Source organism: Pygocentrus nattereri, chromosome 14 (assembly GCF_015220715.1).
Source record: "Pygocentrus nattereri isolate fPygNat1 chromosome 14, fPygNat1.pri, whole genome shotgun sequence".
Taxonomy (NCBI): domain Eukaryota; kingdom Metazoa; phylum Chordata; class Actinopteri; order Characiformes; family Serrasalmidae; genus Pygocentrus; species Pygocentrus nattereri.
In genome coordinates this window covers 37,243,476-37,271,305 of record NC_051224.1, presented here as the reverse complement: position 1 = coordinate 37,271,305, position 27,830 = coordinate 37,243,476, and the positions used below count along the sequence as shown (strand labels likewise).

Genomic DNA, 27,830 nt, shown 5'->3' with positions numbered 1-27,830 from the left:
AACCAGTCAAATTTTGTCCATCCACCAAAGCATGTTATGCTCAGAAAATCCAACCAAAAGTAGCCCAATTTGGCAGAAAGTCAGCCATTCTGGTGAGCCAGGCGCTGGGCCTAGATGGACCTTGCTGAGGGCCTTTGGGTTTGTGCTAAGAGAAGCGCGGTGGACTCTGGAGAATGCACTCCGGCACAGTGAGATTAGGGGGTAAAGACAGGATTCTCACAGACACACACACTGGTGTTTACACTCCATTCACAGGGAGCGCTCGGCTGGGAATCACCTGCCAATCCACCTTACACACACACCCAAACACACGCTGAGAGTGAGGACGGAATGAAAGAAAAAGAGAGTAGTGCTGAATTAGACAAAGACAACACAAGGCTGAATACCAGAAATAAAGGATTGTTTAAATTTCAATATTAACAATATTTTACTATTAAGTAACATGTTTCTCTACATTCACTAAAGCTGTTTGCTCCAGAATATTCTTCTGATGTTGCAGAGCTGTACTCTTAACTCCAGTGGATACTTTAGGAAAAGGTGTTTTTGTTGATAACACTCTCTCACAATGAGCAGTTTTAAACACTTTCCACACTCATAATGTTATCATCTGATTGAGTTAATGAACCATCAGGAGCATCTGAATGGAGGAATCCGATGGGTTTGATTAAAGCTGCAATAAATCTACGCTACAGAATCAGCAGATGCTAAACTCACTAACAGCCACTTACTGCACTCACTCATCTTGCACACATTTAGGAAAAAAACTCAGTTTTGGGCTCAAGAGGCTGTATCATCAGTTTTCCTTTGAGTTTTATTTAGTACCTAACCACTACTGAACTTTCAAAAAATTGCTGTTCACGTCCCAGACAATACAGCTCATATATGGAAACTAAGCTGCTTACAAAGAGAGGTAGGAAAATAAATGTGAAAATGAATTAGGCCTGATTTTGGTACGTAAAACCACATCAGTGACTTGAGCGCACCACTAAAGAAATGAGGTTAATTACATTAGTGGAAACTTAAAAGAAAAAATACAAGACAAATACATTAAAATCTATGATTTTGGTCCTTTAACAACCATTTCTGTCTGTTATCTCTTTAAAAACTAAGATTTAATCTACATTTTTACACAAAATACTGTACGTACTGTGCTGGATACAAAAAAAATTTCTAAGTGTACAGTTCACAAAACCCATCTTTGTTTATGCCTTAATAAATAACTCTGATTGCTTGTTTTGAGGAAAGATGCTGATGACTCTGCAGCTACTGCAGACCGCAGGCCCATCTACCTTTACACCGCATCACTATGGCAACCAGCAGTTCCTCATTCACACAGTTTCTACGGTTACCAGTCGCTCTCATTCATAACTGTTTCCATGGCAACATCCATCTTCCTCCATTGATAGAATCCAAGCATCGCAGCGCTAACAAGGCAAGGGGAGGGGCCTGATTGATTTATTGCTTTAAACCATCCCCAGTTTCTCTGAATAACAAAATATAAATCAAGCTGACTGATACAGCCACAGTGTGGATATACTGAGGTTTTGCTAAACACACACCAAACAAGCAGCATGGCATCAGAGAGCTCATCACACACTATCATGTGCTCTCTCTCACACACACACTTATTCTTATGCATGCATGCACAGACACTACATATATGCCCTGCATTACTATGAGCCTGTCTTTCTGATATAATTCATACATATATATGATTATGCAGTGCCAGAATCTCAGCTCAGTATTGTGTTTGCAGGTAGTGATTGTCTCAGAAGGTATCATAAACATACATCCAGTAAAAATATACAATTAAATAATAATAATAATAATAATAATTATTATTATTATTATTATTATTAGTAGTAGTAGTAGTAGTAAAATCAGTAGTATTTCTTTTTCTTCCAACACCATATCAGCACGTTTATTCAATTTGTCTTTGTATGTTACGTTAGAAAATTATGTCAATAATTCACTTTTGTGAAAAATATCTCGCTTAAACAAATAAATTCTGTAAAACAAATAAACTATGTGTTAGTTCTCACTCTCTGTCTTGCTCCTCTTGCTGGATATTTCTATGTCATTTGTATACCTTAATGTCTAAACACTACCTGTCCAAAAGTTTCCAGATAGACCTTGTAACTGAGTGAATTCAGCTACTTTGAGACACACTCACTGCTGAAACAGGTGTTTAACCACACATACATAATTTGTATAATCACCAGAAAAGCACTGACCAACTGACTCCTAAGGTCACCATGCACAATGTCAAGCGTCAGATTAGTAGACCTGCATTCTCTGGAATGATGGCACTCCATCCAAAACCTTTGAGTGATCCAGAATTAATCATCCAAAATAAGTACTTGACCTCACTAATGCTCTTGTTGCTGAATACCATCAAATTCTCACAGCAATGTTCTAGCATCTAGTGTAAAGAAGAATAGATGCTTTAACTGCAGCACAGGAGGACAAACTCCCTATTATTAATACACAAGATTTCAGAAGAAATGGGAGATGAGCAGGTGTTTAGTACATAGAGCAAATTAGAAAATTGCCTTTTCATCATCTTTAAGATAGAACCCCAATTCACAAATGAATTGTCACATCGGAATCAATACGTTGGATACTTTCTTATTCTCTGCCTGTGTCAGCACTCACTAGACACAAAAAATAAAACAACATTAGATGCTTTCTAGGATAAAGCTGGCTTCTTATTTGTAACTGAGCATATGGATGTATCATTTTGAAAAGCGCAGGGAATGAGGAAAACGCACAAAACCTTGACTAGGGTGCATATTTAATTACAAGTTTATGCTGTAGGATGAGCAGCTGGGACTAAACACATTAGGGTCTTAATTTTCAATGGTACAAAGCTACTGTTTTTATGGTGTTTCGCCAGGGAGCTTAATTTTTTATTTATTTATTTATTTCATTTTGGAAACCCACTTTATGATTCAGTCACTAAGAGCCCTAAAACGCAAATGGGAATCCATTTAAGACATGGCTGTGGAGCGATATCACACATGGCTTGATCACACAATTAAATCAACTAAACTCTATCCAGTCTTTCTAAAATTGACAGAATTAAAATATCACATTATTTCGGACGCATGAGCAAAATAGTGAAACAACTGAAACAACTTGCCTGTATTACACAAAAATAACAGCAAGAAGAAGAGGACAAATACACTACAGTGAAAATAAACCTAAAAAGACTATAACTAAGTAAAGTACGTGTGTGTGTGTGTGTGTGTGTGGGTGGGTGTGTGTGGGTGTGTGTATGTGTGCGAAGTATCAAAGCATTGGTGTTGAGAGGAAGCACAATCATTTCATCTTCAAAGATCCAAAGCTGAAAGGCACATCCGCCATTCACACACACACACACGCAGACACAAATACACACACCAAAGAGAGCAGCACAGGACAGCTGTGTGTGTGCGCATGTAAGAAAGAATAAGCGACAGGCAGAGGTAGAGCCAGAGAGAGAGAGAGAGAGAGAGAGAGAGAGAGAGAGAGAGGTTGCAGTGGCTGGTGGAGAGAAATGCCGCGTGATTCTGTGCGTCTCTCACTGCTCCCTTGGGCTTAGCAGCACAGAGAGAGAGAGAGAGAGAGAGAGAGAGAGAGAGAGAGAGAGAGAGGAAAGGTAAAGGACGGAGAATAGAGAAGTGAGGGAGAGAGTGAGAGAGGGAGAGAGAGGAGACAGAGAAACAGAGCAAGCGAATGAGTGTGTAGGAGCTGCTGCAGTAACCCTGTTTCTCACTGCTGCAGATGATCAATCATCCAGAGCAGCTTCCAAACACACACATACACACTGAATCTCTCCCTCTCTCTCTCGTTTTCTTTCTCCTTTCTCTATCTTTCCATTCCTCTCTTCCTATTTCTCTCTTCCCCTTTGCCTCTCTCCTCACTCTTTCTTCTTTCTGTCTTTTCCTCTGTACCCACCTCTATCTCTTTTTCTCTCTCTATTCCCCCTACATACACTTGTTCATCACACACACACACACACACACACACACACACACACACACACACACACACACACACACACACACAGCGTCCTTATTTTTCCAGCAATAATGCAGTAACCATCACTCCAATATTTCATATTTAACCACTAAACTGCAGAGCCTGTGGTCCATGTGACCACTTGCCTTAGAGATTTATTTTTTCCCCTCCTTTTTCAACAAACCACCAGACCAGCTAAATTCTCACACATTCACAAATATATACATTAATGACAAAACAACTACTAAAAATAATTAACACAGTAATTAAAATAAACGGTCTACTACAGCTTAGAACTATTTTCTATGTTGTCTTCAGCTTGTATGCTTTTTAAACAGTGATTATTTAATAATTTAATCTTATATTGAATAACATAATAACTGAACATTTTTTGGTAGTAATTAACTATTTCACTCGTTCTGAAAGCTTTCATGCATTGGTTCACAGTTTTACGGTTTCTTCTTACACAGAAGTGACTTCAGTGCTTTCTCCCTTGTGAGAAATTTCAGTATGCTAAATGTACACAAGTGAGTGTGTGTGTTCTTATTAATGTAGCATTTCGAAAAACGATTCCCTTTTCAAAGCAACACTTAAATGGCTTTCACTACTGAAACATACCTTTTCATTGCAATTGCAAATGCAAGTAATACTATAATTATGTTTCAGTAATTCTGGCCAAAAATTCTTAATTTTGGCCACAATATCTACTGGGTCGGTTGCCCGAGTGGCCAGGGCAAGTTTTTATATCCATCTGCCCCTGATGAATAAAAATTCAACTACACTGGCAAAAAAAGAACTGAATTTACATGATTCAAATGTGTCTATTGGTTTCACATGAATAAAATGTTGAATAAAATTCTGTCCAAAAGAGGTCAACTGAAAAACTGCAACTATGTTGGTGTAACATTGTTACATGCAAATAACTGACACATTTTAAGAAATTGTAAATTTAATGCAGCAGTTTTTTACTTACTGCAAAAAACTAATTTTCCTGCTTATCCCAAATGTAGTGCCTCACCCGAGATATGTTTTTTTCTTCACTTTTGCACTGCAGCTATGAGGCTAAAGTAGCTGACAGATAATGGAAGCTTATGTATACTAATTGGCGTCATGCAAGCTTACATGCTTAAACCATCACACATTTGCATCAAACAGTGTCGAGTTGTTTAGTGATCTCAAACAGATTTGCTTGCTTTCTCACACCGTATGACAGACTGTTATATATGTAAATGTACAATAGAAAAAACAGTAGCAGCAGCCATCTTGAAGCTTGAATTTTGTCCACTTTTTGCCCATTTTTACAGACACGGTTTGCAGTGTCTACAGAATGCATATATCAAGGTAAAACATAATTAAATGTAATTTTTCTTTACCTATTTCTTAAGCACAGTAATATACTCTGGCGGCTACAATCAGAAACCAGTGCTGAACTCGATGGCACAATGACACATTAACACTGAGACAGGCAGTGAGGAGAAAATGGCTGCAGCAGAAGCAGAGGCACTCCTGCAGAGGCTGCTCTACTCTCTCCTGCAACGCTCACACACACACACCGCCTGACCTACTTACACACACGTTAACTCACACCCGCTCACACAGCAGCACAGGAGTCCATGTGTTAAGTATCTATACCTACATACATGCACAGACATTTGCATAATTCATCTGTACAGATGCATCACTGCACAAGTCTGCAGACATTTTCACAGTGTCACACACAGACACATACGGACATGGATTCTAAACACATGACAGTATAGACTCCCTGAATTTGATGTACAGGATCAATATTGGCAGAGATATGAACCCTACTAAACAGTTTGGAGACTAGTTAATCCTAGAGAAGTAGATGATTAACCAACAGATAAACAACTGCTCACCCAGTGTTATTGATAAAAAATAATTCCAACCATTTCAAACCACAGTTCCTATTTGACTGAGTGGGTTTATCACTCATGCTGAAAAATGTTTTGAACTGTAAACAAGAGGGTGCAATAGCCAATTGGTTCCAGTAGATAAGCCTACTAAAAACAAACAGCGCAGCTAAAAATAGTTGTGTTTTTGAGAGAACGATAGCATAACTACAAAGCAAACATCCAAAAGCAGTAAGACAGACAAGCATTTCAGACACATTCTCAGAGACAAAGTGTAATGTGTAACTGTGTGTGTGAAATCAGACATCTGCATACAAAATTACAGACATGGATATTCAAGTCAAAGCTCACTCTGCTGGTATTTATGTTTGTTTTAACCTGGACTAGTAAAGAGCAGTAAATATTATTTCAGAACTTTAGAATGTAGAACATTTGTAGCCCATAATTGTATTTTGTAGGCAATTTGTGATTTTTTTTAGCTATTGGTCATATTTTCGTGAAAATATTACAGTAGTTAGTACCTCAATTTAAACAAAAACATGTTTTACATGTAGTACATTTAACACAGTTTTGGGATGTTTATTTTATATACACGCTGATGCATGGCCCCATCTATCAGTACTAAATTCTAAGGACAATTTTTTGGATCTTGGTGCATTAATACAGATTAATCAATTGTAAGTGTGCCTATTTAGTATTTACAGTATTTTACATGATATTTTGATGAATTTTGTAAGAATATTCGGAAAATTTGCCTTTTTAGTCGCAGATTACATCATAAAACACTTTTCCGAGCTTTTCACGAATATCATCAGTGAACACTGACCAACAGCATGATTTTTCACAATGAAAGGATATTATTCCAGTTTAACAGAATTTACTGTAGTGCACTATGTAAAACACTCAAATCATTGTAATAATTGTTTTTTTTCCCCAATACGACTCTACTAAAGCTTTGAAATGTTTTCAAAATGTTCCAAAAAAAAAAGAAGAGAGACTGGACTGGCTGGTAAAAATCTCATTCAAGCTTCCAGTTTACAATGCTATGAAGCCAAGCTGGTATGTGTTGTTATACGTAATGTAATCAGGTTGGAAATGACGATAAATACACCACATATTATTTAAATACATTAACATTAGCCATTACACAATAAAATGATCCATTCTATCAATACGACCTGATAAACAAATCCTAAATATATATCATTTGAAATTAATAACAAAATTTGAGTTGCATTCTACAGTTTCTTATTAGGTTCAATGGGATTTTTACAAGCATTATGTAAAGTTTGCTAGCAACACTACCTAGAAAAGAACATATTTTTAGGTGAAACTAGATTGGGCAATTAATAACTTCAGCTAAACTGCATACTATCTGTTCATCCTCACACTGACAGATTGCAGCAGCAGAGTAATACTGCTGTCACTGCTATCAACAGTATATTTGACTGTCATGCAAATTAACCAATCACAGACCACTGTTTAAACATGACATGTAGAGGCAAGTGATTGTTAAAGCAGTGCAACAACAAAAACAGACATATGAGAAAAGAATAGTGGTTTACAACAAGAGAGTCAGCTTAAAATAAAACTCTTGAATTATTTATAAAGATGGGATGTTGTGAACTTCACTAATATTTTTCAATTCAGTAAATGTAAGGCATATTATTGTCAGGGTGCAGAACACCTTCTTGCTACTGGTAACTTGGTTGCTCTAACTTGATAAACAAAATGTAAAGCAGGCTATTATTTACTTTTTAAGAAACAGCCTAAATTGCTATAAAATAAAGAAAAGGAAGCACAGGTTGTTTTCTGTTATAAAACTGACATACATGACTAATAAAAATGGCACAGACTGTGAGACTGTTTGTTTTTAATTTTCTAGTAACTACTTACTTGTTTTTTTAATGTCTGAGTACTCAATCTCAAAATAACTCACAAAGCCCATCCCTAGTTTGGACCAGTTTCGACATTTGGTTTCGGCTCACTGATTGTTAGTGTTGTGAACACTAAGCTGAGTTTTGATGTTGCTCCGCTGGTCTGGGTGGTAGCACACAAAGCGGCAAAATAAGCTCTACCTCCCTCTAAAGTCCACAGCATAAAAGGATTTGGGGATGTTCATGCAAAAAGGATATGATTTTTATGCGTGTGTGTGTGTGCAAGAGATAGAAAGAGAGCGCACTCAGTTCCTATTCTTTTGCGGTAGCTGGAGGACAGACTGTTCAGTAATTACTCTAGTTACCAGAGGGAAAGAGAAAGAGGGTGGGGACGGAGTGATGAGCAAGAGAAAAAAGAGGAGACATAGATAGATACAGTACAAGGACCAGAAAGTAATGGTGATAAACACAGCTTTCATGTAGAGCAGGTGTATATTTATACAATAAAATAAAAGGTTTGAAAAGCTATACTAGACTCAGTTGTGTTTGTACTGATAAGCATATGTGCACATACACAGGCTGCAGAATTTTGCTGTTTATGAATCAGTAAATTGCTCCAACACACAGGCCTTCGGAATTTGACATCAAGGCGCCTGTGGGTGATCCGCCATGGTGTCAGGGTTTGTTTTAACCTGATCTGTGGCCTACAGACTCACTAAATATGTTTGCAAAGCTGAGGATCTACTTAACTACCAGACCATAGATTATAGCATAAAAGTGTTTGTGTGAGCCAGTTGAAGGTAGGCTACACATGCATACGTGTGCACATGATCAGAATGGCACCACCTCTGCCTCATTTTGGCCCAGGAAAAACCCCAGTGAGTGTGGAATTCTTAAACAGTACAATATGTAGGGTTCTGGATAGAGTTATAAAAAAAAGTTATAAAATGATATTTACTTGGTATGTGTGTAAGGTCATACAATTAGAATACACTGGGTGTCATTTTTTTTTCTATGTAACCATAAATTTCAGGCATAAACGTCTGATTGAAAAGGTAAGCAGAAAGTTTCCCCGTTCAACAGTGTTAGCATTGCTAACTAGGTAGGTTAATGTTATAGCCTAGACCTACATGCTGCTATAAATAACTATAACACTAACCAAGCCATGTGTAAATTCAAATTATCATCAAACAAATAATTTAAGATCTGTACAGAGCTCAGATGAGTGATTGTATAAACGTGTGGGGTGTTGGTGGAGGACAGTGACCCTTTCTTTTTCGCACTTCATCTTGATCCATCTGCTGTTTCCTATTAAAAACCCTCCATGAAATCTCTCCAGCTGACATCTTCACCAGAACTTTACATGCCACCCCATGCATCCTCTTATCTGGGTGTGTGTGTGTGTGCGTGATGGTGACATTTGTGCTATGGGCTTCATGTCTGCTCTGATCCTGCCTCACCATGAGCTCATTAGGACAAGAGAACACACACACACACACACACACACACACATGCACGCACACACACGCTGTGCACGCAAACATAACGCTATTCTCAAATATACGTCTTAAAAATAAGCAGAAAATAGTATATAATGCTAAACACTCAAACTGCATACATACTGCACTGATCAAAAGTTTAAAATCATCTTTGTATGTTTTAAGTACAATAATAATATAATGTTATGCTACAGATGGTTTTATTTATTGAATTAAAAATTTAATATTGCAAACTGCACAACAAAAATATTTTATAAACTTTACTCAATATTCCAAGTATCCTGGGAACAGAAAGTTAATGAATAATATAACATAATTATCTATTTCTAATACAATTTTGTCATCCTTGAGATTAGATCACCGCTTCTGCATATGTTGTATCGAGCTTGTACATGCAGTTTGTGGCATTATGTAACATACATTACAGAAAATGTAAAAGGCAAGAAACCCATTTTACAGTCAAATTTATAAAATTTTGTTAATGGTAAGTATTTGCTTAGCTCATGACAGTCCTGCTTGAGGGACTATTGGATTGTGTGAGGAGCAGAGGACTAAAGCAAGCAATGAGAATCATAAAATGTTGTAAAAAAAGTATGACTTCATTTAAATGATGAGTGAATTTTTCATTAAGGATATTAACTGATAATTCACATGAAGAAAACTATTAACAAGTAACAGCAAGGAACAGTATGAATTAAGTAAAAATTACAACATAAAAGAGAGCAAGAGAGACTCACCCAGTAAGCACCACTACAAAGTCCATCACGTTCCAGCCATTGCGGAGGTAGGAGCCCTTATGGAAAGCAAAGCCCAGAGCCAGGATCTTAATGCCAGACTCGAAGCAAAAAATGCCGATAAAATAGGGTTCTGTGTCATCCTAAAAGAGAGATCATTATCACAATTAAAATTAACTCATTATTTAATTGTTGGTTTTAAGATTTTGTAACTACTATGAGCTAATGTATAAGTCATGCAGTTATGACAATGAGGAATTGAACAAGAGGCCTACATTAAGACACTTGAGGTCTTCACACAATAAATGCAATTAATTTGTGTAATTTATTCAGATGTCTTTTAATTTACTGGAATATATGCATAACTAGTATCTTTCATACCAAATGTGATTTCTTTTGACAGTAAAACTGCAATATTGTTTTGTTCACCCTGTTTCTGTTTGATTGTTGTTTCTGTTCAATTCTGACTTTCACAGATATCACAAACTCAATTAACCAGTATTACCTCTGCCAACCATCTGATTGGTGGCTACAACAAAGTAATCTGCTTGGTTGTGAGTTACTTTCTGACAAACATGGAAAGGTTGTTTTCACTGCAAGGATATCTTTGTTACTTGACCATCTCTTCCTTTTTTTGCAATGTGTAAACATTTTGAACAACTCCGCAAAGTCTACACTACTAATAAAAAAAGCAAATCGTAATTTTATATGAATTATTGTTCAATCATAGCTCAATAAAACAGAGAGAGAAATGCAGAAGCGCAGATTCTACACTTTTAATCCATGAACTAAATATAAATCAAATAAAAAATAGAGCAAAACAACAGTAACTCAACTCTCGATTTCTTAGGGTTAAAGGGCCCCTCTTCAGGAGAGAAACTAAGCAGTAGAAAGTAAAAGGTGTGAATCAGGCTTCATCTGATTTAAATTTCTACAAGATTTGCCATTTACAACATCCAATAATAAGCCCACTCTTTGTCTTATGGGACACAATAGATGAATAAAATGCTGACAGAGAGATGTGACAGAGTTAGCAGCTAACAATGGAGAAATAGCATTCTCAGCACACTCACTCACTCACTCACTCACACACACACACACACACACACACACACACACACACACACACACACACACACACACACACACAAACACACACAGGACTTACCAGGCGCTCAGACATGGGCGTCTTGTCCCCGTCGGGCAGGTGCTGTTCCAGAGCGAGGACAATGCAGTTAGCGATGATGGTGGCCAGGATCATGTACTCAAACGGAGTGAGGGTCAAAGGTTAAGGAACAAACCATAAAGTAACACATCAGAAATAACTATCCCACCCGACCCAAACCACTACCAAAATGTTCTTTCAAGACTACTGTTGTGTTATCAAATCCTAACCCACTGAGCCACTGCCATGAATCAGGGATTACCGGTAGTAGAGCAGGCCTCAGTATAATACACATACACACCCGCCTGGTAGAGCCTGCGGCCTGGTAAGCATGTATCCATGCTGAAGTAATGTGTGCATTTGTGCTGTAGGGTACTGTGTGTGTGTGTGTGTGTGTGTGTGTGTGCATGTAAGAGAGAAACAACATGAGTCAGAGAGTTTCTGCTTGCTTTAAACGGCTCATCATTAACCACATGCTCCCTGAGTGGTTAGCATGGGTATAATCGGCAATGATGTGATGTGTGTGTGTGTGTATGGCCAGACCCAGCACAGACCTAGATCTCTCTGTGATTCAAACTGACATGTATCTTTGGCTCACTGTACACAAAGACTTGAGGGTGAGTACACTATGCATGTCAACAGCATGAGATGCTCTACTAGGATACTTTTTGCGCACACACACACACACACACACACACACACACACACACACAGAGCAATAAACACAGCAGCTGCACAGCGGTTAAATCGACAGTTTGGAAAAAAAAACTACACTTTCCAAGTTTCCCCCTTACCAAAAATGTAGTCCATCAGCCAAGACATATCTAGTCTAAAATTTGCTTTAGTTTTTTTCAATGGAGCCAGAGTGTCCACTCTTTCCCACACAGGGCCACTAAGGGCCACAAAGGACACAGTAGTCTCAAACCGTGTCAAGCTGGACAAAGTTAAGGCGTCTAGCCACACATCTAAAGACTACACACTACTACTGGTTTCACTAATGCATCACATTTTTGTCCCCATTCTTCAGTTTTTGACATAATTTGAAAATGCCTGTTGTACTTTACATAGTGTTAACCAAAATTACCTTGAAAAAAATTTGGTTCCATTGACTTACATTAAAAGTAATCATTTTGGAGATATGAGGTTATACAGGTTATACATAAATGTTTAACAGTGTTTTTACAAGCAAAACATAGTTGTCAAGAAACCAATACTGAGAAAAGAAAACAGGTAAATCAAACAAAGTTGCTGGTGTTCTCAGAACAACAGACCGGCAACCTCAGACTCATGAACACCAAAATTTACATTTATGTTAAGTACATTTGGGATTACTCGCATCTTGAGAATTATGAGATGCCACCAACATCTAAGACTGAACTTTGGAGGAGTGAAAATAATATAATGAAAGTGTCTGAAAAGAACAGAATAAAGGCAAAGGGTGGGACTCTAAATACTGACAAAATGTGATATTAAATGCAGTTTTTGAGGCTTCTGTGTAATTTGTATTTAAATGTATTTACTGCTTGATGCGGAAAAATACATAACTTGTACTTAATGATCTTTCTGAATGGAAATTAAAATAAATAAAAGGTGGTCTCTAACTTTTGCTCAGTACTGTGCATATGATATATATGGGACATAAGTATGTCCCTTTCTCCAGACATTATATAAAAAATGAATGTGTTTCATACATAAGCAAAATATTACACAAATTATTTTTAACAGTGTGTAATACAAATGGATGTGGAACCACTACACAAAGACGCTGTGTGTGACCGGAAACTCTGCTCTTTTTTTCCCAGAAGTGCTTGGCAAAATGGAGAGATGAAAGAAAGGGTGTGCGTTTCTCTCAGAGAGGATGAATCAATGTCCGGTCGCTATGCCTTAGCTGCCAGCGTGTGATATGGCCGCAGTGTGATGTGACCGCCATGAGTGTATGCGTCTGTGAGGTGCTTTGAAAGGCCCTCTCTCTCCACTGCTGTGAAAAGGTGTGTTTAAAATTGTGTGTATGTGTGTGTGTGTGTGTGTGTGTGTGTGTGTGTGAATATACAGACACTGCTGTGATCTGCCAGAAGCCTTCAATTATTAACCACCCACATCTCCACATTCTAAACAGCAATGACACACACACACACACACACACACACACACACACACACACACACACACACACACCCACACACAGACACACACAGACACACACAGACACACACACACACACACACACACTCTACTGATACCGGTGTCTTTATCATGTTTGCATCTCCTCCTGTATGGCAAGACTGTTAATCAAGAGAGTAAGAGTAAGTCACATGACTTAAAATTTTGATTTTACTAAACTTAGAACAATAAAAAGTCAGAATTTTATGTCAGCCAGGTTATTTACATTTTTAAATGTAAATTATATTTACAGGGCAGCAGCTAAATGTTTATTAAAATACAGTAAAATACATAAAATATAAGACAGATCACTGTTATAACAACTGGCTATTAGTGGTTCAAGAAACTCAAAATGTAAAGCAAACAGGTTACTTAATTTAAGTTAAAAAAACATCCATATTTTCATGTGTAGTTTCATAAGTAGGACATACCAATTCAGGGCTGATGATGATTTTTGATATTTCTCATGTGGATATCTGTCGATGCCAATGCCAACAAATCCACTTGGTTTACCCTTACAGAGAAATGAAACATTAACTAGTAGAGGATTACAAATGCAGCATAATGAATAAATTGCTGTCATTTTAGCATAGTAACCAAGTGTCACCCAAATGTTTTGTTCTTCTATAGCATAAAGGTCAGCAAACAATACATGCACTGTGCTGCATCCCACAGCATCCAAAAATTCAAAAACAATTTCTACACATGGCCCTTATGTTAGACAATATTCATGTAATTTTGCTACCTTTTTTCCACACAGTCCATATGTGGACATTAACCTTCAAAACTGTTGATTTTCAATTCATAGTGTAATGTCACAAAAACCAAAGCAGTAACATAAATGCACCTATATACACCTTTATAAGGAGTGTTCCAGCCCAGACTGTTTTTTAAATGAGGCACAATACAGAAAGCATTACGTAGTTCTCATGAGAGGTCTCATGGTTGCATGCCCACTCTTACGCCTACTTTGACAGGAAAGGGATACTTGACTGGCATAAAAACTGACCAATCACAGACCGTTCTTTCTGTGCCTCGTGTAGAAGCAAGGGATTCTCAAAACGATGTTACAACAAAAACAGAACCCAAGTTAACAAAGTGGCTTACATCCACTGACACAAAGATATTTGCAAAACAATATTGTCGCAAAAATGTCTGTGAAAGGGGACTGAGAGAAAGAATAAATACACACACACACACACACGCCCATTTAACCACCACTGATCCACTGAAAAGACCCAGGAATGACATTACACGTAAAAAGAGTGAGAGACAAACGAGAGCAGAAAAAATGACACGGAGAGAAAGAATGCTTGACTAATGTATACTGACTCTGTTCTGATGACTAATCTTCATAACACTCTCTCTCCTTCCTTTCTCTTTGTACTATCTCTCTTTGCCTCTATCATTACCTCTTTTTTTCTACTTTCCCCATCACTCTCTCCCTTTCCATCCTTTTCTGTCCCCTTCTCTCTAAGCACTCTGCCAGCTCCCTTGTTTCCCTCCATGCCTCTGTCTCTCCACGCTATCCCTCGCTCCAGCTCTCTCACTCAACCTGCACATCAATCATCTCTCGCCATGGGCCCGGCACTGTTAGGCTGAATACAGTCTGCACCGTCAGCAAGAAACACACACACGCATGCAATGATGGAGAAATGAAGGAACAGAGGAGAAGAAAATGGAAGAAACGAGCCAAAGACCCAGAAAGACGAGCAAAAAGAAACAAAAAAATTCAGATCATGGATACAGAGAATTAGATTGAGATAGATGAGAAAAATGTAACTAAATGGAAATGTCCTGTGTAGTTAACGTGTTTTGCTAGTATTTTAATTGCATTTCAAACACACTCTCAACACTATAGCACTGTATTTATTACCAGCCTAACATAAAGCAAAAATGTGCACTCGCTGTTCACTTTAACATCATGCAAGCTGCAAACCTAAATCACTTCTCACTTGCCTCAAACCATGCCTTAATAATTTTTAAATCAAAGTCTAATGTAGCGCGTAAACATTGAAGGTTTAAAAAAATATGGCACTCACTCCCCAGTCTATATAGTTTTTGTGAAGTTACATAATGTCAGCACCTTTATATCTGCCTATTCAGCCTATAGCAGTATAATTCTGCTCTTTTATGCTGAAATTACAAGAGATGTTTCAAATGGACTGCTTTTTGAATGCAGCACAATCATGACAAACAATCAGAACAGTCTATTTCCATGTTTATTAAGAGATGCTTGACCTGGTAGACATGGCTTTGCACTGTCCACCAGGCCCACTAGCATCTCTTAGTAGCAGGCTAGGGTAACAGCCCAGTGCATGCACTGGTTAACCACCGCTTCACAACAACTAAAAGGTATAAATATTGTACAAGAATGCGCTGATAAAATGTAGTGTCACATAGCCACGTCATATTATAAGTGGCTCAGTTTTTTAAAGAAGAGAAATGTTTATGTTGAGCCGGTTTAGGCTTATCCATACAAGAACTTTTATGTCAAAGAGTCTGAATATAGGTGGAGTGATAGGTGTTTCAAAGTACAGCAGACAGCTGTGCTTTTAGGTGTTAGTGCTGGAGAAGCTGTGTTTCTTCTCACTGTGCTTGCCGCTCTTTTTGGTAAATAAAAAAGCTGAGTTATAGACCCTAACCTCAAACTGTCTAACTTTCTCCAGAGAACTCTAAATGTTACAAAGTTGCAGTTCACCTTTATTGATGGCCTACATTTAGCCAAAAAAAAAGTCCAATGCCCAAAATTAAAAACGGAATACTTATCCAACAATTGTGGGCAGGAGGTTAGGGAACCACCCCTGTGACTGGAAGGTTGCCAGTTCGATCCCCTCGGCTGACGGTCCATGACTGAAGTGCCCTTGAGCAAGGCACCTAACCCCCAATTGTTCCTTGGGCGCCGTGGTTAGGGCTGCCCACTGCCCCTAGTGTGTGTGTTCAGTAGTGTGCATGTATGTGGGTGTTTCACTGCACAGATGGGTTAAATGCAGAGGTCTAATTTCACAGTGTGCAAACACAGTGACAAATGGTCCTCAGTTCAAATTCAGAATTCAATTCAAACAAATACCTGAATAATCAAATATTCACGTCCAACCATGAATGATTTAGACATGCAGTTTGCATGATGCCAACTAGTGAAATACAGGCTTCCACTACTTGCTAGCTACATTTACCTGGCGCAAAACTAAAAAAAAAAAAAAACGGACACCTACATGTTTTGGGTGATCAAATACATTTGAAATAACGGAGTAAATAAGTCAAATTAGATTTTTTGCTGAACTATCGCTTTCAGTGTGTTTGGGTAATGTGTGTGTAAATCAGTGGGAGTGTAATTAGCAGCAGACGACCACGCTGACCTGAGAGGCCTGTGTGCTGGAATGTAAATATATATCGATTTCCTCATCTTGCTTTAAGGTCCCAGGCTGTTTGCTTTTCTAATACTATTCCCACCATTCTGGAGCAGCAGCTTGCATTATTAATGAACTCCAGATAGAGCCAGTTTTTTTCTACCCCCCCCCCCCCTCCACCTCCTTTCCACTTCCTCTAAAGGAACGCCTCCACTGGAAAACTCCATTATGCTTTCCATATCTCCTCACGCTTTTCGTTCTAGTGTTCATTGCATCTTGTGATCGGATTAACTGTGTATGTGATGAAAGTTTGCAGTGGGTTAGTTTTTTCTTGTCAAAGCAATCTCAGTTTTACTCTCTTATCTGTAAACCTTCAAATGAATAAATGTTAGGGTTAGGATCCAGCGCTTTGTAACACACTGAGCACTACAAAACGTTCTTATAAGAAATAGTGACCCAACTGTCACCGCTGGTGGTGAGAAGTAATGTTTAAACTGATTATATTTTATCTGAGCTATCATGCATCACAGGAAAAGAAAGCTTAATAAATGACACTGTTGCAATAACCACTGGATGTGAAAATACATCTGCTAAAGCAGACACCCTTCTATTATTCCATTTAAGATGGACAGTCTTCCAAATATTAACTGCTAGAATACTAACTGACTGTGAATTATGTCTGACTATTCACTGAAAATGAAAATACAATAAATTTTAAGTTAAAACTTAACTAAAAATTAAACTTAATTAAAATTTATTATGAACTTTAACATTTAGCTATTGAGAGCTCAACTGTAAGTAATCTAACTCTGATTCCTCCCACATCTGAAATACTGCACTTAACACTTTACAGTATCATCAAACAATAATTTTCTCAATAGTTTCTGGCCTGTTCTTGGAAAGGTTTGTTTTGTTTGAATTTTCCAAATTTTTGCTTACAGCCCCAAAATATAAAAAAGCTCAGCCATTCACAAATGTTTGAATAGAAGACTATTTGTCCTGCAGTAATCAAACCATGAGTTCTACATAGAACCATCTGCATGCTTAAATGGTTCTTTTCATGGGGAAGTAGTTAAGATTTAGAGTATGTTGATTGGAGAGTATGTTGTACATAGTTCTATATAGAACCTTTTTGAAAAAGAAATGCTGCCACCTTCTCTGGGCCCAAGTTCATTTAAAATGGACCGAGGGGAAGTGGAACCACATTCTGCATTGTTATTTACAACAGCAGTGCTCTATATTGAAAGAGTCCAGGTGCTAAACTGATCTGTCCAGAATGTCACCCAGTGATAACATTTGGCGCATTATGAAATGAAAAAATTACAAAGCAGACCTTGAACTGCAGAGCAGCTGAAATCCTCTATCAAACAAGAATGGGAAAACATTTCTCTTTTAAAACTACAGCAGTCGGCGTCCTCAGTTCCCAGTGTTGTGAAAAGAAGAGGTTATGAAACACAGAGGTAAACATGCCCCCGTCCCAACTTTTTTACGTGTTGCTGGCATTAAATTCAAAATGGGCATTTATTTTTTTAAATTTCTCAGTTTCAACATTTGATATGTTGTCTTTGTAGTATTTTCCTTCAAAAATATGTCTTACATGATTTGCATATCATTGCATTCTATTTTTATGTACATTCTGCACAGTGTCCCCAAAGGCCACCGCAAACTTGCCGCGCACCCTGCAGTGCCTAATTGTCCTTAATACATATATATATGTATATATATATATGTATTATATATATATATATATATATATATATTATATCAGCTACATTTTGGGGTATATATATATAATACATATATAATATATAATACATATATTATATGTATTATATATATATATATATATGTCTCAAAGCACAGCTATACCACATTGGAAAACATTTACTTTATTTTGTTCATGGAATAAAACTTTAACCATTTAGTGAATTTAACCTATAAAAGTTCAAATGTAAAAGGTAAAAGTAACGTGGCCAGGTAAGTAACATTAGCTGAGTTCACAATTAGTATTTGTCTTTTATCTTAAAGACTTTAACTGCCTTATGAGCCACATGTTATCTACTATGGCTTTTTGTGGTCATGTTCTGGTATTAATTTAATCAAAATCTAAACGAGTGAAAGCTCTTTACTGTTGTGTAGAAAGTGCACTGAAATTCTTACTGTCAATTTAGTGTAGTAATAGCAAAATGCTGAGTGGCCCTGTGGTGCTCAGAGAATGTAAGTACCGCTGAAAGTCACAGAGAGCGCATACAATAAAAACAATAGGTCCAATTTTTTGGACACTGTGCAAAACAAATGATGTAGGTAATAGATTTCACAAAAAATCATGTTATAATTTCATCTTGGCAGCCTGGACTTTAACCAAACTGAACTGTAAAGTGCCTACAGAACCCCAGTTCCATTTTTAATATTAAATATGCAGGGAAGGTTTTAATTTTCTTCTTGCAATGAGAAGGGATAGGACTCTATGTGTGTGTGTTCTTGCCTTCTCCAGCTGTAGCTTACACAAGACATGGGGAGTGTAATTTCTCTAATTTACCTCTCTCTGTACATGTCATTCCCTTCACATCCGATCTTTTCTCAGTGACTTCACAGAGTTACTGAGCCTCTCCCATTAAGCTTTTAAAAGAAGAACAGTTTAGTGAAAAAAATCTAATTTTCTCAATTTACTCCCTTACCCCAAAATGTAGCTGATCAACCAAGACATGTTTGGGGTACAAAGCTTGTATTTTTTTTAGTTCTGGTCTGGAGCTTTTAAGCTACTGTAGCTAACAAGAAATGGAAGCTTAAGGAAATGGAACCTATGTCCTAAAACTTGACAAAAGCATGTTGTATAGCTGAAGAGGACACAGTTACGTAGTGACAGTGCACAGCCTAAATTCTGTCTGAACTTTTCCATTTTTATAGATAAAAATATCATATGGCATCAGACTCCAAATAAGCAAGTGTATTAGGTTATGAATACTTAAAGTCCATGTCACTCAGAAATAAGAAGACATTTTTCTTCCTTAACGTGACACATTCCAGAGAGAAACTGGCTGTTCAGAAGGGAAACAATTGTGGATGGGACATGATATTATTTTTCAGGACAAATCAGTAAAAGCATGTCTCAACTGTTGTACATCAGGCAAAATGGTCTGTTTCAGGTGAAATGTGTTCAAAGAAGAAGGCATTAGGCTGAGCTAAGTGACGTTAAAGTTTGAATGATATTCGCAATTCTGTTCTTTATCACTAGATTAAGGCGCATGCCTAGTAGCCTAAGGCTATGTTCACATAGCAGGTAAATGTGGCCCAAATCCGATCTTTTCATCATATATGACACAGATGTGTTATCTGTGTGGCAGTGTGAACAGCAAACACACTGAATTTGACATTTTCAATTCCGATTTGAGATGCTTTCATAAATGGTACTGAAATATTTGGCAGATCGGACTTTTTTTTTTACAGCTCGACATAATTTCGCACTGCTGAGACTTCATAAACATTTATGGTGATGTTTGAAAACACTTATCACAACTGCTTCATATTTGAAGAGATTTTGAGTGAAAGAACGACGCTGCAGCGTCAAAGAACAGTTAAAAGTCTGAAAGTTTTAAAGAATCCGAAGACACAAACCAAAGAAGTGACTGTGCACTTTTTATGACAAGCTCGAAAACATTCTGGGTGATGAGCCCAGCTGACAACCATTGGAACTACATGATCACTCCGGTGACGCTGGCGAAAGTGAAACCGAAAGCTCCGGGAGCAACTGCCATTCGTTCAGTCATGATTGTTTACCACTGGATGAGCCACGTAAAGCAATGTGAAGCATTGGTCTTTTGCACAACAGGTTGGTTTAGGAGCGACTAATGTCACAAACAGATCACAGTTAAAAGATACTGTGAACAGCCAAACAAAAAAAATCAGATTTGGTGAGAAAATTTTCACTTTTACTTGCTGTGTAAATGTAGCCTAATATTTTTCCAAACATAATACAGTAGCTACTAAAGAACGTATTTGTAGGCAAAGCATGGATAAGCCTTGTGGTAAACACCTGATGGAACACTGGAGTTTTGGAGGTTATGGTGTCTGTGTCTTTGTGTGTGTGTGTGTGTACTGTAGGTGTGTATGTGCGCATGTATCTGGGTGGGTGGGTGGTTATGTTTGTGGGTGGGTGGGTGGTTATGTGTGTGGGTGGGTGGGTGCAGGCAGGTAGAGGTTTGGATGTGGTAAAGGCAGCAGTAGGAACAGCAGCACGTGACTTCAGGAACACGAGCATGAAAAATCAATCCATCACACACTCTCCCCACACTCTATACACTAAAAATAACCTTCTCCCACGTCAGCATCTCTCTCTCTCTCTCACACACACACACACACACACACACACACACACACACACACACACACACACACACACACACACACACACACACTCCACCCAGCCAGCCACCAGAGCTGAATAATTCACAAAAAGAATGCATGCAAGACACAGAGAGAGAGAGAGAGAGCAGAAGAGAGACTGCAAGAAAGAGAAAGCAAGAGAAATGCAAGATGTGGAGACAGTGAGAAAAAGAAAAGAGTAAAGAGGTAGAAGACATGTAAAGAAAGAAAGAAAAATAAGAAATGGAGAGAGCGAGAAAAGAGTAAAGGATGCACAATGATAACTGAATCATCAGCAGATATTTGGCATCAGACTTCAATCTGACAAATATTTCAAACCCATATTTGATGACATATTTTTTGTACTCAGGAAAAGCAGAATGTTTAGGGTTACAGTGATGAAATTAAGTATTCTATTCATGTTACTGCATTTGTATGTCACTGCAAACAAATGCTCACTTTAAGAAAGTACTTTGCATAATTAAAGGGTTCTTTATCCATCAACAGGCCATCAAAATTTGCCAACATTTCCTGTAATCATCCCTAAATAAGAATGAGAAAAATAAAGTGAGTGAGAAATGTAGAGTTAGAGAGAAAGAGCAAAGGAGAGAGAGGTAAACAGACAGAGCAGGATAGAGAGATGTAAAGCTCAAACCTGAAAAAAAAACTGAAAGAGAAAACAAGATGCAGAGAAAATGCTACTTGCCAGTGAATTCACTACACATGCTATAGAAAACAAACACACATGCACACACACACACACACACACACACACACACACACACACACACACACACACACAAACACACACATGCAAAGCCTGCCAAGCTGCGCATCCTTTTACTGCCAGCATTACTATCAAACTTACACCAGAATGGATACTAACAAATTACACAGTATTGTGCATCCACTATTTGTAGGAATAGCAAAGCGTGTTTACTCACTGCTCTGTGTGTGTGTGTGTGTGTGTGTGTGTGTGTGTGTGTGTGTGTGTGGCACAGGTAAGAAAGTGCTGACGGGTGTGTTTTGTTGACTGGGTCTGCGGCAGCAGCTGAGCTGTGTGCAGTTGCAACATTACACACCATTACACTCACTTAGAGACAGATATAAGCAGGTATGAAATCACACACCTACACAGAAACAAAGAGAAGAGGAGAGAAGAGAAGATGTAAAAGAGAAAAGAACAGATGAAAATAAAATAGAATAAGAAATAAGAGAGGAGAACAGAGGAGAATGGGAGAGAAAAGGCGAGAAGAGAGGAGACAAAAGAGATGAGAATAAAATAGAACAGAAGAGAATAGGAATGAACAGAAAATGAGAATAAACAACTAATTACAAGAGAAGAGGATTGAACTGAAAAGATGAGAGAAGAGGTTAGAAAAAAGGACAATAAACAAAAGAAATAAAGAAGAGAAGAGAGAAAATAGCCAAGAAGAATAAAGAATATTACAAAATGTGAGAAGAGAAAAAAAGAGAAGAAAAGAGAAGAGCACAGGGATGAACAGAAGAGAAGATGAGACAAAGAAGTACTCACAAGAGAAGAAGAACAGAAGAGATGAGAGAATAGAGAGGTAGAGAGGAGAACAAAAGAGAATGAAAGAATAAAGCACATTACAGGAGATGTGAGAAGAGAAGAGAAGAGAAGAGAAGAGAAGAGAAGAGAAGAGAAGAGAAAGCAAGAGTTAGAGAGTTGTGTGAATGAGTGTAGGATGTGCTCGTTTGGACTCCCTGTTACCCAGAGGGAAGGGAGGATGTGAGAAGAAGGGACAGCCTTTCACATCCTATCAGACAAAAAAGACATGGAGAGAGAGACAGACGGAGAAGAGGGAGGGAGAGTGAGAGAAAAAAAAGGAGTGAAGCAAAAAAAAAAAAAAAACACAAAAGGAGAGGCTGCAAGAACCGAGAAAATCATTTTGTTACACAATCCATAAGCATAAAGGAGCAAAACTGCTTTAACTTTCTTCACACTCCAACACACTCTCAGGATTTTATTACTAAAATCCTCTGCTGTAGAAAACTCTGCTCAGAGTAAATTACACTATATTCATGAATATTGTTACCTTAAGCTGCACCCCAGCGCACAGTTTGTATAAACTCCACAGAAAAGCATAGCCAACAGAATAGAATGCTCTGGAGCAGCCACACATGAGCCTAAGGTCATCAGGTCCAATGCCAAGCGAGGGCTAAAGGTGTATAAGACAATGTCTAAAATGGAGAGGGACACAGAAGAAGCAGAAACCATAACAATGCCAAAGCTCAGTTTTAGCAGAACTGAAAGGCGTAATGGAAAAAAAAATTGTTCTTTTCCCATGTGGAATAGAAGTTTGATTAATTTCCTCACCGTTGTCACCCACAAATGTTTTATTCAGCTCTACAGTGCCAGACCAGATCAACAGAATGAAACTGAAAGCTTGTGAGATTCAGGATGGTTTACCAGCTAATATACAGAAGTATAAATAAAGCCAAGGTTATGCATATTAAAATGCTTGCCAAAATAAGTAAAGTGCTAGCAATAATTTAACAGAAATGAGTGAGCATGTTCTATATCATATGAAGCACTGACTGCTGTAGTTTGGCTACTTGTGCATATCTGCCACTGTAGTAAGAGACAGTTCACGCTAATGTAGTGTCTTAGCCTTCCCACACCCATCCATGCACCCCATGTCATACTGTTTCTTCACCTAAACTTTCAGTTTATTATTATTTTCGTTCACTTATCTGCTGCTCAAGGTGTCGACACACTTACACTGCCTGTCAGTGCACTCTAATCCTTTGGGTATACTTAGCTTCAACATTCAGTTTCATGTTTATCAAAGTCTCTTTCTTGGTATGAAGCAGGTTTTGTCTAAATAACAGCTTTTTTTCCCAAACTACTGTTAACAGAAAATAGTGAAACTGTCTTGACCCAAAGGTGGTTTAAACACCTGAAAGTTTAGTGCTGAAGAGTGATGACAACTCCGAACAAGGGGAAAAAATGTGTGGCCTATGGCAGTGTTTCAAAGGCACTGCCTCTAATTTTAGAACAATTATTTACACGTAATGTTTTATCTTCAAAATCTATCATCAGTATTATAGGCTTAAACGTATACTTCTTTATGTTAAACGGTCCATATCATGGAAAAGTGAAAGAGTCTGACATAGTGTGTAAACATCCAATCCCTACCCATTAACACAAAGCATTTTGAGCGATACTGAATACATAGATCATTTACATACATTAGTCTTAAAGGGCCGGCAACATAGACAGTATATTTAATTGTAAGGGATAAAGTGAGGTTAAAAATTATCATCTAAAATGAATTACAACTGTTTTTGGCACATAAATGTCACAAATGTCAAAAATGGACCTTACAAAACAAAATAAAATACGAGAAAAATATAAAAGTTACTATGTTAAGTTACTGCAAACCAACAAAAACGTTCTAATTCGTATTAAACACGTTAAAAAGCTAGGTGCCCTTAAATGATTGACAGTTAGTGGATGCATGCTGTTCTCACCTATGTCCCCATCTTCACGCACAAAAAAAATCACCCAAGTTAGAGATGGACGGATCGATCAGCTGGATTTCCAGCCCAAACATGCAACTGGCGATCAGCTGACATCTCCCTAACTCAGCCGATCCTGAGAGCTGATCAGTAGTATTAAACATAAGATCCATATTTCACCTGAGGTACCAGAATGGTTGAACAAGAAGCTGGTGAATAGGAAGCCAACTTCGGTATCGTCATATGTTTCACTAATGAAAAATATTTTTCCTGAAGTATATGTGAACATGTAGCACTGAAATTACAGCCAAAGCTTTGAGGATTCATTTCTGTTAGCATGTAAGCATCCATATGCTAATCTTAGCTTGGCTTATGCTGCACTAGTTTTGTGACCTATGGCTTTGGTATGGACTGAAAATGAAAATAAAACGCAGGACTACAAAAGTGGTCATATGTCAGCCCTTTTTTAAAAATCCATCCTTGAAGCATGACTGTTTTGTCCTGCTAGTTGCTCCAGTTATTTCAATGGCTATGCTAACCTGTGGCCCCAGAATGTAACTGTTGCACCAATTAGGGTGGAAACAAGAAGCTGTCCAAAACAAAGCTGACTTCGGCTTAATCGAGAGTTGAGAGGCATGGTAAGGGATGAGGAGGTTGCTCTATTTCTGCTTGATGTGAGTTATATTAACTTATTTTTAATGTTTCACAAAACCAGTTGGTCAGTATTGTTTTGTCCCATTTGCTAATGTTTATGATAGCTACTCCCCACTGGTTAGCTTTGCGGCAGCAAATGTAGCAACAGTTTGCTAACTGTTTTTGTCCATGCAACGGTTGCAAAGGGTTTTATGGCCACCAATTTTGGTGGCAGAGTTTCTGAAGAAGTACTGAAGGGACGGGTGTATTTGTTTTGCTGCTGAGTTCATTTATCAACGGTCATTCTCCAGAATCGCTTACTGCCCCTTTGAGCTTGTGGCATCCAGGCCTGTCCTCGATTGCTATCAGCTACTGGCTGATCATGCTGTTAGGCCCCAAAAATACTGATCAGTCCATCTCTAATCCATGTCCTTACAAGCACACTGAAGGATTCACAGATTTGACTCTAGTTCACATTTCCACTGTCACTTTGTCTGCATGTGTGTCAGTCTTCCATACTGTCTAATGTTTGTCACCTCTGAACAGCGTGAGAGCACAGCTGGCATAGAGTTTTCCCAGTGGAGAAAGACTCTCCAGGGTCACCAGTTTGGGAAAATGTACATACATCTTCCTCATCCTCAAACGATATGCGTTCAACCAGGCACCTTCACCTAATTGAACTAGAACACTATGCTAAACATGTGGGATGTCCCTGTCCTATATTTTAATGGATTTGGCATCGGCTAGTTTAAGTCCAATACACATTCCATCAGCATTTTCACGGAGGAGCCATGAACAGACATTATCCACAACCCTATATCTGAGTTACTCAAACACATTTTTTGTGTTTTGTTGTTCACATTACCTTTTTACTGTTAGTTATACCTGACATCAGTGTAAGCTCACAAAAGAACACTAATCCATCTGGCACATTCATGCAACAAACAACTTTCCCTAATATTAACAGACTACTTTCATGTGACATCAAAATCAGCTGTACAAAGCTTTTACTTTAAGCTCTGAGGACAAACAGTAGACGCTAAAACAACCACAGCAAACAAATTTTACAGAAAAGAATAAAAATTGCTGAATTTCCATGCTTGCTTGTGGTATACGCTGAATTGTATAAGCTGTGCAAAGAGACAAAGAAACTGAGGTTTCTTTGGTTTACATGCCATAAAAAGGAATGCCAGCAAAGAGACACAGATTCAGTGCCAAAATGCTTATGTTAATTTGTTTACACTGCCTGCATTTGTCTTGCTTATCCTCCAAAGCAAAAGATGTGAAGCATAATTATAATGACGCATATTTTGACAATGCATGCAAAATTATGACAAAGACAGTTGGACTGACGTATAAGTTGTTGGACATCCAATCCGACTGTTCAGACACAGACCACATTGTTGCCTATCAGAGTTCAATGTCTGAAAATATCAGATTCAATGTGATTTTTCTTGTTCACACTACCACGCAAAAACAAATTGGGACAATTTAATGTTTAAAACAAAAACTCATAATATCTACATGGCAAATCTGCAAGTTCTCTTCAAAACTGTAAGGATTTTTGGGGTCCTAGGGTAATAGGTATAAATATTGCATAAGACAGTGTTCAAAATGTTAACAACATACATACATAAACAATATAGTTTCTAACGTCATTAAAACTGCCTTCCTAAAACAGCCTATACCCATTTCTTGGTAAAGCTATCCACTCCAGCCCTCTTATGCAAGCTTCTCTTCTCTTGTAGTTTCCCTCCCTTTGCAAGGGCCTGCGTCAGAACACACAGGTCCCAGTACTTTCATATAGCAAGAAACAGAGCCCAAGGAGGGAGGGAGAAAGAAAAAGGGTGGAGATGCCTTTGAGAAGAGGTCTTTCAGTCTGTTGTTATTTTTAGGCCGAAAGGACCTACAGGAAGTGTTAGAGTACAGCAGACCTGACTGGAATGGAATGGGGGGTGAGTCAGAAGGAGAGCAGGATGGAGAAAGAACAAGAATGTATCTCCAATTACAAATGAACTTTCCATAAAATGTTTGGATATTTGCCATGGCATTATTAATAAACTACTATATATATATATATATATATATATATATATATATATATATATATACACACACACACACACACACACACTTTTTTTAGAAACCCTTACCTTGTAGCTAGCTATGTTCCTTTAGCCCATCATCAATAGTCAGTTTCTAACCACAGAGCCACTCTTGGCTGGATAGTGGCGGATCACTCTCAACCTATTGTTGACACTGACATGTTTGAAAACCTCAGCAACACCTCTGTGCCTGGTACACATGTACCAGCACTACACACACAACACACACCTGTGCTGAGAATGGCCCACCATCCAAATAATATCTGGTAACAACATGGCTGCACAATAAATCTTTATTGGGATCATGATACGAGTTTCTGCAATAATACCATTGTTAAGAGCTGCGTTGGCATAACAGATCAAATTACCTCATATACACAGCACCAGACAGACGTCAATACACTGCCGTTTTCATTTATATAAATTCATTATTAAAAGAACCAAAACCCTAGCAAATTTTACTTGTTGATGACAAATACAGAAACCACCATGACATAAGAATAAAAAGTAAAAATAAAAGTAAAAAATAAAAATGGAGCATCATTGGAGCCATAATGCAGACAAATAGCCAAAGAAGCCAGTG

General features: G+C 37.9%; 1 protein-coding gene across 23 annotated transcripts in view; it reads right to left on the bottom strand.

Annotated features, from left to right (window-relative positions):
* The window catches only part of cacna1aa (calcium channel, voltage-dependent, P/Q type, alpha 1A subunit, a), a 136,048-nt gene that overhangs the window by 95,199 nt on the left and 13,019 nt on the right, over positions 1–27,830 (bottom strand). For all 23 annotated transcript variants that reach the window (XM_037544727.1, XM_037544743.1, XM_037544747.1 and 20 more), the window contains exons 2-3: positions 11,155–11,260; positions 9,990–10,129 (exon numbers count right to left, since the gene is read on the bottom strand). In XM_037544727.1, the coding sequence (XP_037400624.1) occupies positions 9,990–10,129; positions 11,155–11,260 (246 nt within the window). The remainder of the gene's footprint in view (positions 1–9,989; positions 10,130–11,154; positions 11,261–27,830) is intronic.